General features: G+C 44.1%; 1 protein-coding gene across 1 annotated transcript in view; it reads right to left on the bottom strand.

Annotated features, from left to right (window-relative positions):
- Window positions 1–16892, bottom strand: part of PRG4 (proteoglycan 4) — a 40848-nt gene that overhangs the window by 8380 nt on the left and 15576 nt on the right. The window contains exons 5-8 of the mRNA XM_053391428.1: window positions 16163–16597; window positions 12101–12385; window positions 4999–5085; window positions 4313–4452 (exon numbers count right to left, since the gene is read on the bottom strand). Of these exons, the coding sequence (XP_053247403.1) occupies window positions 4313–4452; window positions 4999–5085; window positions 12101–12385; window positions 16163–16597 (947 nt within the window). The remainder of the gene's footprint in view (window positions 1–4312; window positions 4453–4998; window positions 5086–12100; window positions 12386–16162; window positions 16598–16892) is intronic.

Here is a 16892-nt window from a genome sequence, read left to right as displayed (position 1 = left end):
CAAGCTGTTTCCATATTAATTTTTAAGATGTTTTTACCAGGTGCCGAACTCTGTGGTGGTTTCTCCCTCTTCTTCAGAGACATTAATGGTGCGCACAAAAACCGATCTGTCATTCTGGCTGAAATGTTGTTAGATTTATAAATGAAGCTTGCTTAAGGCTGCGGTGTTTAATGGGTCAGCCAGTTCAAAAAACCTGGACAGGTGACTGACTAGAATAGTGTTGCCAATTAGTCAGGTATCCCTTTAAAAATGTCAGGTGTGTTAATACACATATTCATAAAAAAACTGCATGGCTTAGGCACCATTTTATAAGAGATGTGAAAGAAAGGGGAGGATGTCGTTTCTAACCTGACTCCCTGTGTGACACATATCTGCACCAACTGAAAACAAGAGAAAAATATGTTCTTCAAAACTGTCATACGTGTGAGAGGAAATCTTAAAACACGTTGCAGAGTTTTCAAAAAATAGACCAGAGGCCATATTTCATCCAGCAGAGCTTTTACTTGTGCTGAAGGCATATGAGCATCATGGTCACAAATCCAAATATATTCAGGATTGGCACAGTCCATAAAAAATAAAAATGACCTTAATTGGAAGGAGGTAAGAGAACCAGTTCAAATCAAATGTACAGTGGTACCTTGGTTTAAGAGCAGTCTAGTTTAAGAACGATTTGGTTTACAAACTCCGCAAAACTGGAAATAGTGTCTTGGTTTGAGAACGGTCTAAGAACAGAATCTGAATGCTGGAAGGGCACTGGCGGCGGGAGGCACATTATGGAAAGCGCACCTCAGTTTAAGAATGGTTTTGGTTTAAGAACGGACTTCTGGAACAGATTAAGTTCGTAAACCGAGGTACCACTGTACTCAGAAATAACCCAAACCATCATGACCCCTCTGCCTCACACAGAGAAGCTTCCAGAAGCTTATAGAATTAATCAGAATAGGGATAATCTCTACACACCAGATCAATACTTTCTGCAATAAGAAATGCAAACTGACACTGCCCCCATTTGTTAGTTGCAGGAAGTATTGATCTGCAAAACACTTATAGGATAAAAAACATTGCATGTACACCTTCCTTCCACAAGAATAAACCCTAGCTTTTTGTTGCCAGACCTGCAATTTATCAGCAGAAAAACAGTATTCCCATATGCTTCTGTGACTAGCAGAAAGACACCCTGACTCCCAGAAAAAACAACTCGACCTTCTTAAGCATGACCTTAATTGGAAGGAGATAAGAGAACCAATTCAAACCACCTGTACTCGGAAATAAGCCAAAGCACCATGACCCTTCTGGAAGCTTCTGTGTGTGAGGGAAGCAGGCAGAAGGGTCATGACGGCTTGGGTTATTTCCGAGTACAGGTGGTTTGAACTGGCTCTTTCAGAGAACCCTAGTGTTGAACAACACAAAGTGAGCTACCTAAAGGTTTTGCTTAGTAAGAACAGAGGTCCTACTCCCACTTTTTGGGAAGTTTTCCTTTAAAGGTGGAAGCTGGATCAGCTGGTGGTAATTGACGCTCGTTATTTAATGCAAAGCCTGTGCCAGGTGTTCATGGGGAGTAAGCAGGTTGGGTAAGCCGGTCAGAAGCTGCCTTTATGGGTCTTGAGCTGAATTGTTGGTGGTGTTTCCCATTTCCTGAGGTAAATTTCAGGAGAAGCTGACTCGTGTTTTGCATAACTAGTTGTAGAAGGAAGGTGTACATGCAATGTTTTTTCTATAAGTGTTTTGCAGATCAATATTTCCCTCAACTGACAAATGGGGGGAGTGTCAGCTTGCATTTCTTAGTGCATAAAGTCTTGAGTTTATGTATAGAGATTATTCCTATTCTTATGAATTCAAGAGGATTCTAGAAGCTTCTCTGTGTGAGAGAGGCAGACAGAAGGGTCATGATTGTTTGGGTTATTTCTGAGTGCATTTGATTTGAACTGCTTCTCTTACCTCCTTCCAATTTAGGTCATGCTGCCTATAAATATAGGCCAGAAGGAGCCTGGGTTTCCCTTTCTCTTTCTATCTCTTTTCTGTACATAGGTATGCTTAGTGTTAAGGTTTTAGTCTCATAAGTTTGTAAGTTTCTGTAAGTGCTGCAACTGGATTTTTTTATAGACTGCGCCAATCCTGAAGGTGACCGTGATGCTCATTTGCCTTCAGCACAAGTAAAAGCTCCACTGGGTGGAATATAATTGCCTCTGGTCTATATTTTGAGAACTCTGCAACACATTTTAAGGTTTTCCCTCCACATGCATGACAAAAACCTCTTCCACATTTGTGCCAATGTAATGGATTAAAAATCAGATATTGAGATTTATTTAGCTGACCGACAGCTTTGCTTGTGCTCATTAACTTTCCCACTCCTTATTGTGCTTAAAGGTGAAGGCAGCATATGCTTCCTATCTTTGCTGCTGCCTAAAGTCCTTCCGGACATTCTCTTTTTCATGGATGGGATTCAACTGCATACCAACAAATTCGGTCTGCACAATTAAAGTGAATTCGCCACTCTTGCACAAGAAAGCAGTTTCCCAAAATATATACAGTGGTACCTTGGTTTGCATACGTCTTGGTTTGCATATGTTTTGGATTACAAGCACATCAAACCCGGAAGTGTGTGTCCCAGTTTGCAACCTTTTTTTGGATTACAACCCATTTTGGGTTACAAACATTTGTGTGTGTTTTTTGAGGCCCCATTGGCGAAAGCGCGCCTTGGGTTACAACCTGTTTTGGTTTACAAACGGACCTCTGGAACAGATTATGGTTGTAAACCAAGTTACCACTGTATACAGTATTTTAAAAACTGGGCAGTGTACAAGAAGGAAAGTTTGAGAGAGCTATTGCTTGATACAATGTCATATCACCTCCCCGCAAACAAGTGAGAATGAAGACTTAATGAACAACAGACTTGCCTAGGCACCCTGCAAACTTTGTGCAAACCAGTCAGGATAAATTATCAATAAAAAGGTCACTTAGAAAAACTTCTGTACCAGTGGCCTCAATCTAACACAGTGGTAACATAACCCAGAGCCTATTTCCCCAGAAAGAAGTCTCATTATGTTTAGTTGCTTGGGACGCGGGTGGCGCTGTGGGTTAAACCACAGAGCCTAGGACTTGCTGATCAGAAGGTCAGCGGTTCGAATCCCCGCAACGGGGTGAGCTCCCGTTGCTCGGTCCCTGCTCCTGCCAACCTAGCAGTTCAAAAGCACTTCAAAAGTGCAAGTAGATAAATAGGGACCGCTCGGGCGGGAAGGTAAATGGCGTTTCCATGGGCTGCTCTGGTTCGCCAGAAGCGACTTAGTCATGCTGGCCACATGACCTGGAAGCTGTACACCAGCTCCCTCGGCCAATAAAGCGAGATGAGTGCCGCAACCCCAGAGTCGGCCACGACTGGACCTAATGGTCAGGGGTCCCTTTACCTTTACCTTATGTTTAGTTGGGCTTACTCCTAGGTAATAGTGCATTGAATTACAGCCTTAGGCATGCTTAACTCCACTAAGATTGTTGGATTGTATCCTAGTTCAGCTCTAGAAATGGCCATGAAGGTATTTCAAGCCAGAAAATGACAGCTGTTACGCGGTGCTCAAATAATAGTGGTCGGAAGAGGACGAACCCTGCTCCCTGATACAGTAGTTCTAGTTTTCTGTGAGGGTGGAATTAATCATTTTGTTTTATTTTTGTTTAGGGAAACATTTTATCATGTGAGTCCTGCCTACAGTCTGAAGTCGTACAGCCCAGACACAAGTTAAGCGCCTCAGAGAAAAGCACAACTTCTTTCTTGCATCTGACTGAAACCACCACAGAAATAAAACTTCACAGATTCTACAAAACGCATCCATCTGTACAAAGAATAGTTTGGACAACAACCAACAATCAACATTGAATTAACCGATGCATGGTAAGTAAGGAAACAGTCATACCTCTTCTTGCGAATGCTTCATGTTGCGTTTTTTCGGGTTAAGAACGTGGCAAACCCAGAAGTGTTTACTTCTGAGTTTCGATGTGTGCGCACGCGCAGAAGCGTTCTGCACGGTTCGTGCATGTGCATAAGTGCTCTATTGCGCTTCGCACATGCACATAAGCGCCGCTCTGGTTACGGACTTCTCGGGGTGTTAACAGCACCCCGGAATGGATCATGTCCGTAACCAGAGGTACCATTGTATAAGCAATGCAGAGTGTGACATTTTATGGTTGCAAAATTCAGGTGATGTGTGTTCATTTGTTTCGTTTTTGTGCAACATTGATGATCTCCAAGTTATAATCGCCACCTACAAATGTCAACATGTCAGTGATCTGTCAAGCACATTGAGGAATTAATGTGACCCACCTTAAAAAAGAAGGTTTTGCCATCACAGTTACATCTAGAGAAGACTGTGTCGATGGGAGAGGGGATACCCCACACCTCTGTGATTTTACGAGGGCAAGGTGATGGTGGACTTGTTCCATTCAGCAACCAGTAGTAATGGCCTGCAAAATCAAGCAGAGGTTGAACAGGTGGAGAAAGGGGAATGGATTAATCCTCAGGAATCACTCTCTCTGTAGTACTCAACCTTCTCAACCTAGGGGTACTTGCTAGAAGGGACAAGAGTGGTGCTCTGGTGCATCAAGTTGTGGAATCCTGTACATGTTGTTTTTGGTGGTTTGAAAATGGTGGTAGCTATTTTCTGCAAAAGGCAAGTGTTCTTTGGCCATTGAAACGTAATTGTCCCAGTCCAGTGAGAGAGATGGCTCTATGAAAGTAGGCTTATTTGATGTACATCTCCCTTGGCAGTTCCATGCTTTTTTAAGTACTGGCTGTGCCTTTTTAAGTGGGGACGACAGGCTGTGTATTTTTGATGTAGGTGAGGTTGGGGATACTTGTCCACCAGCAACCATCAGTCATTTGTGTGTATATGTTTAGTTGAAAGCACATTCATCTGAACTGGGACTGATACGTACATAGTAATATGTTCTGCATTTTTGTCATATTCTGTAAACAAGAACAACATTAAGCTCACCAGTCTGCTTACTCACCTCTGAATACAGCCAGTGATCCATTTTGTAAAGGGACTATCCCATCTGCCGGCTTCCGGTTACATAAGTTCATCTCTTGAGGTACATCTGGTACAAAATAAGTCATTTTAATTTTACAATTCCAAGTTTTATATTGTGAAGGATCCTCTACTAAAAAAGGTTAATCCTAAACGCTTTAGTTTATGACACTGGGCATTAACCCTAAGACTTGTTCCAAGGACATAATTCTCACAAAGATAAATTCCAGATTTAATGTGCTCCTTGCTAATTGACTTTGAATGTTCCTCTCCAAAATATTTGCACTGACCAGTTCTAGAAGGTTCTCAAGGATCCAGTGATTTGCTCTCCAATCAGACCATACGCAATCATGGAAAACAAGCTCTTATGAGGAAAAGGTTGGAGCAACTGGGCATTTTTATCCTGGAGGAGAGGAGCAAGGGACAAAAGGCAGGACTGGGTCTAACAGGCTAAAGTTTACAGGAGGGTAGATTTCAGTTGTCATGAGGAGAAACTACATGCCAGTAAGAACAGTTTGACAGTCAAACACATTACTTATCGGGGTGATAAGTCTAGGGGTCTTAAAGCAAAGGCTAATCAGAGAATCTGTTGGAGATGCTCTGGCCCTAAATTTCCCACACTGAGCAGGGGGTTGGACAAGGTTCAGTGTTTCCAAACTTGGCCCTCCACCTGTTTTTTTGGACTACAACTCCCATCATCCCTAGCTAGCATGACCAGTGGTCAGGGATGGTGGGAACTGTAGTCCAAAAACAGCTGGAGGGCCAAGTTTGGGAAAGATTGATCCAGATGGTCAAAAAGATTCCTTCCAGCACTATACTTCTCTGATACTTTGCTCATATTGACACCATGCATTTAAAGCACTTTAATCGCCATGTCTTCCCCCAAAGAATCTTGGAAATTTTATTTGACCCTTCACATAGAACAGTTACCACCACTATCACCATGCTGCTCTGTCCCATCACCACCACTCTCCATGCTGCTCTGTCCCATCTGGAGCAGCCGGGGAGTTATGTGAGGCTGCTGTTTGTGGACTTTAGCTCAGCTTTTAACACTATCCTCCCCCATAGACTGGTGTCCAAGCTAGAGGCGATTGGACTCTCCAACTCCACCTGTCTCTGGGTTTTGGATTTTTTGTCAGAACGTTCTCAGAGGGTTAGAGTAGGGTCACATATGTCCACAGCCCTTAGCCTTAACACCGGCTCACCACAGGGTTGTGTGTTGAGTCCCCTGCTCTATGCTCTCTATACGTATGACTGTACAGCCACCTATTCCAGCAACAAAATCATCAAGTTTGCTGATGACACTACGGTGGTAGGGCTCATTTCAGGAGGGGATGAGTCCGCCTATCGGGACGAGGTGGAGCAGCTCTGTGTTTGGTGTGGAGAGAACAATCTGGCTCTTAATACGGCTAAGACCAAGGAATTAGTGGTGGATTACAGGAAAAAAAAGGCGGACATTCAGCCCTTGCATATCAATGGGGAACGGGTGGAGAGGGTGGCGGAATTCAGGTTTTTGGGAGTAACTATCGATCAGGGCATGACTTGGAGCGCAAATACCACTGCTCTGGTGAAGAAGGCCCAGCAGAGAATTTATTTCCTCAGACTTTTAAAGAAGAACAATCTGAGTGAGAGACTGCTGGTGTCCTTCTACCGAGGCTCCATAGAGAGCATTCTTACATACTGTATTTGTGCTTGGTTCTCCAGTTGTACAGCTAGGGAGAGGAAGGTGCTCCAGAAGGTCATAACCACAGCACAAAGGATTATTGGTCAACCTCTCCCATCTTTGGAAGAATTGTACGGTTCCCGTTGTCTTAGGAAAGCAAACAACATCCTGCAGGATTCATCTCACCCGGGATACAGTCTGTTTGCACTACTGCCTTCTGGCAGGAGATATAGAAACATCAAGTCAAGGACAAATAGACTGAAAAACAGTTTTTACCCGAGAGCTGTGGCCCTTTTGAATGCTGTAACTCGATAGTGTGACCTGGGAGATTGATGGGTGTGGGTGTGGCTGGAATGTGGTTTGTTGGTTGTTGTTGTTGTTTTGCTTTTGTTGTTTTTAAGGGATGGCATCCAATTTCGTTGCACTTGTGCAATGTTGCACGTGTGTAATGACAATAAAGAATCTATCTATCTATCTATCTATCTACCAGCACCCTTAACAAACTACAGCTCCCAGGATTCATTGGGGGAAGCCATTGTGTAGATGCAACCATACATGGTCTTCAAAAGCTTTGATCTTAACATTCATATCAACCCAAAGGGCACCATTTGATACACTTTATTCAATAAAATAAAATCCTTTTTTTAAAAAAAAATACAGCTTAGTCTACTGATATGTCTACTGGAAAGTGGTGTTAATATTCTATACCACTCATATGCATGAGATTGATCATTATTGTATTGCAGATGAGCAACTGGGTGTATGGGCTCATATGGGAATAATTTTTGGCAATGCTCAAATTCATTAGTCTTGTTCCACCCTTTCGTAAAGAAGCTGTTGGGTGGTACGGTCCCACTCATTTTTATCCTCAGAACAATCCTCTGAGGCAGGTTTTGGCAAAGACAGAACGACTTGAAGCTGGATCCCTCCTGTCACATGGATCTTTTGCTTTCTGGTGTTAATGTATTGCTAAATGTACTCATAGAAATACCCACATATTGAAAAAAAACCAGTTGTTGTTGAGAAGACGGTTGTATTTGGACCCATACGATTTATGTTCAAATCCCTGCTTTTCGATAAATTTTGCTGGGTGAGTGTGGGCCAGTCACTCTCTGTCAGCTTAACTTTACCCACCCCTCCCAACATAATGTAAGAATATCATGGGTGTAGGTAGACCATGCCTGAGCTCCTTGGGGAAAATAAAGTAAAATACAACACAGCTTAGCGTGTAATTCCAGTCTAGGAGTTGAAATTACACCTGCCAGGTCTATGATTGCGACTGTTGCTCTTCTACAAGGCTTCTTCACCCTTCTCTGCTCTTCTAACATGGCAATGGATTGGGGGGAAGTAGGAAATGTTAAGGAAACACATCATTCTTGCAAAGTATTTCTGAATTGTACACATACAACCTGAGTGTATTTTTGTCAGGGTTCTTTCACGCCAACTGGCTGAAGGCTAGAGAATGGATACACCCTCCGGTGGAGCTGAATCAACATAAAGGCACTGATTATATCAAGCTTTGCCACCGCCATCACAACAGCATGTTGGTACCAATGGTTAGTCCAAGTCCTTTTTTAGTACTGTTAAGAGTGCAGTGTATTCAGGCAGATGGGATTAGGTGAGGGTTGGACACTTAGCTTTGTAATATATAGAAGCTGGGTGCGTTGCACACTGCATGGGCCTTATCTGCTCACCCTTTCAGTGACACAGTGTTCGCAGTCCGCTGCCACCTCTGACCCCGTTGCCCTTCCTGCAACACACCCCTGGTCTCCTCCGCCTGATTGGAAGACATTCCAACCTCTCCTGGCTGACGCAGGATTCAAATTTGCCCACCCATGTTTGTGGCCAACCACAGGTGTGGCTGAGGGTATGGTTGGGCCCAGGCTCAATTCCTCAGGAGTCCTCATCTAGGTCCACTCTGAGGGAATAAAAGCCGATGTGTCCCTCGCTCAGGACCACAGTTGGCTTGGTTTTCCCTCCCTCCCTCCTTCCCTCCCTCAGTCATGGCCTAACGGTTTGCTGGCAATAAATGTATTTGCTTGACCTTGCTATGGTTTTTATGGTTGGCATATTCGGGGCAGGCAGGGATTTGTCCTATCAGACTAATTGGGCCTGTCTGAGGGTTTTGCCTTCCTCATAGCAATGGCCATAACTTTGATGGATATGGCATTGGGTATATTCCTAGTCAGTGGCAGAGAGGGCATTGTGTGTCTGAGTTTCCCCCTCCATGTTGGTGGGGAATCCCATTAAAGGGATCCATAGATTACTGGGTTAAAGCTGACCAAAAGTCCAGAGGTAGCATTATTATCAATTTATGATGGGGTGGAAGGTTCACAGGCTACGAAGGACTTGCTCACAAATTTATTGACAGCTGCACGACTTATGATAGCTAGGAAGTGGAAGGGGCAAGCAGAATATAAAATGGAAGAGTGGTATAAAGAGGTGTGGGATATAGCTATTAATGATAAATTAACATGTGGCGTTCAGATAAGATGGGGAATACGCAGGAGAAATGATTTTGAGGAGAAATGGAAGGTGTTTGTAGAATTTGTACTGTTAAAACTGAAAGGAGTCAAAACATCGCAAGAGGTGTTGAAATTTTGTGAGGTTGGATGGTTACAATGGAATGGTCTCGGTGGTGGGGTGCACATTTTTATTCTTATTTATTTATGATTATTACTTTGTCAAAATAAAATTTAAAAAGGGATCCATAGGGGAGATGCTACTGTCCAAGCGTCCAGGGAGGGGCCAAGGGCCATAGCACTCCCCAGCATAGCAAGCCTGTGGGGTAGTACCTACAGTGGTATCTTGGGTTACAAACACTTTGGGTTACAGACTCCGCTAACCCAGAAGTAGTACCTCGGGTTGAGAACTTTGCCCCACGATGAGAAAAGAAATCAGGCGGCGGCAGCGGGAGGCCCCATTAGCTAAAGTAGTACCTCAGGTTAAGAACAGTTTCAGGTTAAGAACGGACCTCCGGAACGAATTAAGTCCGTAACCAGAGGTACCACTGTATTTGAGGTATATCATAGGTCTAACCCACACCAAGCTTGACCTTCCAGTATCCTCCAGGTGAGCTGGAGGTCTTAGTGGGCTACCCAATGCTAAGCCAAAACTCATTTGTATCTGTAATCCATAAAGTTGTGCCCTGATTTAAACTCCAATGAATAATGTCTGCAGTTTTTGCTGCATCCAAAGGGCTGGATGGGGACAGATTCACAGCACCTTGGCAACACAAATGCATGCCTTGGCCACTTCTGTTCTTGAAGGTGTTGTGAGTCCATGCCCATTCCACTGGACCTGTATTGTAGTCTCCTATCCATGTGGGACAAATAGTGCTTTATGGTGTTGGTGCTGGGGCTCATTACCTCATCAGACTGTGGAACTTCAGTGCAGACAATGTAAAACTAACTTATCACGGAGACTATGTTAGCAACACGAATGAGCAAGAATGAGCATACATGGCATTATTAACACCTGTTGATTTTTACAAGACGTTCTCCACAATGTAAAGTGTGAATCTGCAAAACTCTTGACTTCAGCTTTAAGCAAAACACAAAGAAAACTATTAAGGAATGGTCAAAAGCAATTATAAGGATCCTCCTGCTGCATATTGCCAGGGGAAGGGTTATTATACGTAGGGCATTCTAAAGGGTTGTCTAAATATAACTTTTTTGCCCTTTATTCCAGTACATTACAGTTGCACAGAGCATAAGCAATGCATCTCACTCCACAATCCTGCTTGTCACCTGGAAATCTAAAAATACAAAACAATTACCTGGTGCATTATTTTGGAGTTCTCTTTCTAACCCAGGGGTCGGCAAGGTTTACCAGCCATGGGCCGGATCACTCCCACAGAGATCTTCCGTGGGCCAGACTGGCGCAGCGTGATGCTGGAAATCACGTCTGTGCATGTCCGCGGAGCTGGAAATCACTTCTGCGTATGCCCAGACACTGAAAATTGCACCTGCGCAGAAGCGTTTTTCAGTGTCTGGACATGCGCAGACACAATTTCCGGCACTGCTTGGTGAGTCCCCGCGTGCTTCACTAAACCAGCGTGGAGCAGCGACTTGCCGAGCGGGCAGCGCGGCTTGGTGGCGGCTCAGGGGACGGGTAAAATGGTCTTCGTGGGCCGGATCCAGCCCATGGGCCGCACGTTGCCGACCCCTGTTCTAACCAAAGGGTTGCCATTTCTCCCCGAGGACATGAAAACAGCCATTATTACACATTTTCATATTTTTATGCCCAGTAGATGCATACAGATATGTTGTGGCCTGTATGTCGGGGGGGGAATCAATTCTAGCACTAAATATTGCGAAATGTTAATGATAAAACTTTGTATAATAAAGTGGGACCACACTGTATTTGAAAAATACCTTCATAAATACACCTGTCATGTTACCATCGCTTATCTGTTGTCAACCTGGTGCCCCCCAGGTATTTCTCCAGGTAGCTGGGGCTGACAGGAGTTATATTACAGAACATAAGGAGGGCACCAGACTGGCGAAGACTGCCCACGTTCAGACTCGAGGGGAAACATAGGAGGCATCTCTCCTTTGACTTTTCCTAGAATCCCATGTAGTTCTTCAAAACTTCACTCCAGAGAGAGTTATTGTGATGGCCTGGGATTCGGACTCGGAGGCTGAACCTGAGGAATCCCAGCCTGCACAGGAGTCCCTGCCTCCAGAACCAGCTGAGCCGGGGCTGGGGCTTGAGCCTGAAGGGTCCTCACCTGTGCCGGATCCTCAGGTGCAGGCACCAACTGAGACTGCTCTGGCTCCTAAGGTGATGGAGGACCCATTGCCTGCAGGTGCTCCACTCTCAGCCCCATCAGGGGAAGCTGAGGTTGCCTCTGGGTCCGGTAACCCTCCAGCCTCTCCTGAGCTGCAGAGGCTCAGGGCAGAGAGGCGGAGGGAACTAAGTTCCCGCAGGAGGAGTGCTCGCCTCCAGGCCAGGAGAGGCAAGTCACCTGTGGACTGGGGCCGCCCTATGCCTTGGGGCGGATAAAAGCCAGCCAGCCCCAGTCCCAGGTTGCGGGAGCAACATCATTGGTAGCCCGTTCCTGCCTGCACCCTGTCCTGCTCTCCTGCCAGAGTTCCTGACCTCACCCGACTCCCTGCCTTGGACCCTGCTTCACCTTTGATGGACAGCCTCCATACCGCACCATCGACCTCGACCTCGGACTGGACTCGGACCTCGCAGCACAGTTAACCCTCGGGACCAGCACAGTTATTGATACACAGTTCTCTTTTTAACGTAACAAAAAAACCACCCTAAAATTCAATTATCTGTCTATCTATCGTCTATTTATCTATCTCTCTATCTATCTATCTATCTATCTATCATCTATCTCAATTGCATTAAAATAATTTTTTAAAATTTAAAAAGTGTAAAAAGAAAATAAAAGTATTAGTAAACATACCTTTGTACAACAGAGGTGTGACAAACTTTTCTGGTCGAACATACTCTGCAGTTAGGTTGGTAATCCACTCGGGAAGCCTTACGCTAGAGATTGTGGAGTATGTCGTAGTTTTTCTTTTTGTAGGTATAAGTATTGTGGGCAAAGTGGAGGTATACGTTGTAGTCTTGTCCACAGTCGAGGATGGGGTGTCAGGGGGTTTTGATGTTTTCAAGGAAGTTGTAGTCACCTGTGTTACTGTAGTGTTTGTATTCTTGTTAGTTGGAGTTTCCTTGGTGGGTTCGCTATCTGAAACAAGATCAATTTTTGTATTAGTTGTAACATCACGGGTGGTTGTTTCTGGATGGTCAGTTGTATTTGATTGGGTGGTGGTTGTAGTTGTAGTAGTTGTTACTATCCGTGTAATTTTAGTGATAACTTCTGACTTGCCATTTTTAGGATTGTCATCGGGGTTAGGTGAACTGGGATTTGATTCTGTTGTGGTAGTTGTAGTTGTTTTCGTAACTGTAGTGATGCTATCTGGCTTGTCACTTTCCTCAGGGTTAGGGGAATCACTCAGTGGTTTGGATTCTGTTTTGATGGTAGTAGTTGTCTGTGTGACTTGAGTTGGCTTGTCTGGCTTGTCACTTTGATTGGGACTTGGTGTTTCACTGGGTGACTTGGGCTGTGTAATTATTGTTGTTGTCTCTGTTACTTTTGTAGTATCATCTGGTTTGTCACCGTTCTCATCACCTTTGGGATTCGGCTGATCATTTGGCGGCTTGGGGTTTGGTGTTGTTTTTTCTGGGGTCTCTGGATTCCTAGTTGAAGGAATGTTTTCATTAGCACTGCTAGGGCTGATTGGATTAATCTCTGTTATTATAGTCTCTGTTATTGTAGTTACTTCAGGCCTGTCATTCTGACCATCAGGGCTGGGTGTGCCACTTTGAGGGGTTGTCACGGTAACTATTGTCTCTTTGACAGTAGTGATAATTTCTGGTCTGTCTTTTTTATCATCAACCGGGCTCGGTGTTCCACTAGATGGATCAGTCTGTATTACTGTTGTCTCTGTGACTGTAGTAGTTCCTTCTGGTTTATCACTTTTATCAACACTGTCAGGCTTGGTTGTGTCACCTGGATCAGTCTGTATTACTGTTGTCTCTGTGACTGTAGTAGTCTCTTCTGGTTTGTCACTTTTATCAACACCGTCAGGCTTGGTTGTGTCACCAGGATCCGTCTGTATTATTGTTGTCTCTGTGACTGTAGTAGTCTCTTTTGGTTTGTCACTTTTATCAATGCCATCAGGCTTGGTTGTGTCACCTGGATCGGTCTGTATTATTGTTGTCTCTGTGACTGTAGTAGTCCCTTCTGGCCTATCATCTTTATCATCACCAACAGGGCTGGGTGTTCCACTAACTGGATCTGTCTGTGCTATTATTGTCTCTGTGACTGTAGTAGTCCCTTCTGGTTTGTCATTTTTATCTACACTGTCAGGCTTGGTTGTGTCACCTGGATCCGTCTGTATTATTGTTGTCTCTGTGACTGTCATAGTCCCTTCTGGTTTGTCATTTTTATCTACACTGTCAGGCTTGGTTGTGTCACCTGGGTTAGTCTGTGTTGTTGTCTCAGTGACTGGAGTAGTTCCTTCTGGTTTGTCAGGATTAGTTCCATCACCTGGAGTAGTTTGTGTTATTGATGTCCCTGGGACTCCAGGAACACCATTGGGATTGGTTGGGTCACCTGAATCAGTCTGTATTATTGTTGTTTCAGTGACTGTAGTGGTCCCTTCTGGTTTGTCACTTTTATCAACCTCATCAGGATTAGTTCCATCACCTGGAGTGGTCTGTGTTATTGATGTCCCTGGGACTCCAGGCGTACCATCGGGATTGGTTGGATCACCTGGATCGGTCTGTATTATTGTTGTTTCAGTGACTGTAGTGGTCCCTTCTGGTTTGTCACTTTTATCAACCTCATCAGGATTAGTTCCATCACCTGGAGTAGTCTGTGTTATTGATGTCCCTGGGACTCCAGGCGTACCATCGGGATTGGTTGGATCACCTGGATTGGTCTGTATTATTGTTGTTTCAGTGACTGTAGTGGTCCCTTCTGGTTTGTCACTTTTATCAACCTCATCAGGATTAGTTCCATCACCTGGAGTAGTCTGTGTTATTGATGTCCCTGGGACTCCAGGAACACCATCAGGATTGGTGGTATCACCTGGATCAGTCTGTGTTGTTGTTGTCTCGGTGACTCTAACAACCCCATCAGGATTGGTTGTGTCACCTGGATCAGTCTGTATTGTTGTTTCAGTAACTGTAGTGGTCCCTTCTGGTTTGTCACTTTTATCAGCCTCATCAGGATTAGTTCCATCACCTGCAGTAGTCTGTGTTATTGATGTCCCTGGAACTCCAGGAATACCATCGGGATTGGTTGTGTCACCTGGAACAGTCTGTGTTGTTGTTGTCTCACTGACTGTAGAAGTCCCTTCTGGTTTGTCACCTTTATCAACACCATCAGGACTGGTTGTATCACCTAGATCAGTCTGTGTAGTAGTAGTAGTAATGCTCGTGCCACTTTCTACTTTGTCAGTCTTATCATTAAAACTTGCTGTGTCACTTGTTATCGATGTATCTGCAATTGCAGTGGTCTCTTCTGGTTTGTCACCCTGAACATTACTATCAGGAGTAGGTGTGCCACTTGTTGAATCTCCCTGAATTGCTGTTTCTGAATTGATAGTTGTTCCTTCTGGACTCTCAATTTCTGGTCTGCCATTTTTATCATCAAGATTGCCTAAGTCACTTGGCGGCTCAGTCTGTGCTGTTATTGTCTCTGTGACTGTAGTACTCCTTTCTGTCCTGGCACTTCTAAAATTTCCCTCAGACTGAGGTGTATCTGTGAACAGAGTAGCAGGAGTTGTTGAGAATAAGTTTGTTTGTTGGTCTTGTGGACTCACCGAGCTAGCTGGCTCATTAGTTGATTTCTGAGTTGGCTTAGGTTCCCTGACAGTCTGAGATGTAACCCCTATTTCTTTTGTGTCTGTGTCTTTTGTACCTGATGGTGAAACAGAGCCATCATCTAAGGTTGCCAACTCTGTAGTTGACATCCTCTCAGTAAATGAAGTCGTGCTTGAATCTTTGGGGTTTTCTGAAGCCGTCATTTCAGCAGATGTAATTATTTCTTCAATAATAGTAGAACTCTTTTTTTTGGTAACAGATTTCTCTTTAGAGTTTGTTGCCGTTTCCTTATTCTCTATAGTCGTCTCTTTCACAAGTGTACTTGTCTCTTTATCACCTACATCCGTCTCTTTTGAATCGGCTGTAGCTGAATCTGTGAGACGGGTGGTTATCTTTTTTCTATCAGAAGCCCTACTGTTTTTTGTTTCCTTATCTTCTGTAGTCAGCTCCTGACTAGAAGCTTTGGCTTCTGTTTCTTCTACAGATGTTGTTTTCTTATCTGCAGCAGTGGTCTCTTCACCGGTCAGGGCATTCGTTGTTGTAGTTACTATGGTCTCACTGCCTGTTGTTTCTCCTGATGTTACAGTCTCTCCAACTACAGTAGCAGTGTCTGCCCTGGCTTGTGTTGTTGCATCTTTATCACCTGTGGCTGTTTCAGTTACTGTGTTTGTTGTGATGGATTTATCAGTTATTGAAGTGTCTGCATTTCTAACTGTGTCTTTGTTTGTTACTACAGTCTCTTTATTTGCAGTAGTTATATCTCGTCTATTAGTTTCATCTGTTGCTTTATTATTTTCCACTGTTGTTGCAACGTGGCTATCTGCATTGGTTTTGTCTCTACCAGCTCCTGATGTTGCTTCCATAGCTACAGTAGTGGTGTCTCTCTTGGATATTGTTGTTGTACTTTTAGGTGGAATAATGGTGGTTTTCAAAGCAGCAGAGCTCGTGTCTTTGCTTATGCTATCACTAGCCACAGTAGACATTATCAATGCCTCAGTGATACCAGAAGTAGTGCTGGATGGCAAGCTTAATGGTTTTGTGGTAGCAATTCTGTTGGATGTGGTCACCTTATCAGGTTGGGGAGATGGGCTTTGGCTAACATGATCTTCAGACAAAGGAGGAGTTGTAATACCTTTATTTCCTGGGGTTGTTTTCTCTGTGTCAGCTTGCTTTGTGGTCGTAGAAGGTAGTTCCGTCGTGGTCGTAGGTAGCTTTGCTGTGGTTGTTGTCGTAGGCAGCTTGGTTGTGGTTGTTGTCTGCTTCGTTGTCGTAGGCTGTGTTGTTGTGGACGTGGTTGTTGGCTGCTTCGTTGTCGTCGTAGGCTGTGTTGTGGTGGTGGTTGTGGTAGGAAGCTTGGTGGTCGTTGTCGTAGTAGGAAGATTTGTCGTGGTCGTAGGCAGCTTGGTTGTGGTTGTAGTTGAAGGCAGGGTGGTTGTGGTTGAAGGCTGCGTTGTTGTCGACGTGGTAGCTACTGTTGTCACTGCATTGTCTATTCCACTGCCATCCTCCTCTGAAATCACTTTCACAGCTTTGGATTTTAAAGATTTTAATGATGACTTTGATGATTCTTTGGGTAAAACAAAAGAGGGAGGTTAGTTGTCAGGTTATTGTGTGAGTGTCACCATTAAAACATTTTGTCATGCTTTTGAAACCTTTTAGCATGGTTGTCTCTATAGCTCTTTAATGGCGATTTGTCAGAAACTGCCATGAGGACCGCTATGAAATTGATGCTCTACTTATTACAATAAACACATATATAAACATAGTATGTAGAACTGTGCAGAGTAATGCTAGTTGACTTATCACCAACCTGCTGCTTTTGATGTGTAACAGATCTATCTCATTGTAGCTCAGGGGAAAGA

The sequence above is a fragment of the Podarcis raffonei genome, chromosome 6 (genome assembly GCF_027172205.1).
Source record: "Podarcis raffonei isolate rPodRaf1 chromosome 6, rPodRaf1.pri, whole genome shotgun sequence".
NCBI lineage: Eukaryota > Metazoa > Chordata > Lepidosauria > Squamata > Lacertidae > Podarcis > Podarcis raffonei.
This window is presented reverse-complemented; position numbering and strand designations above follow the sequence as displayed.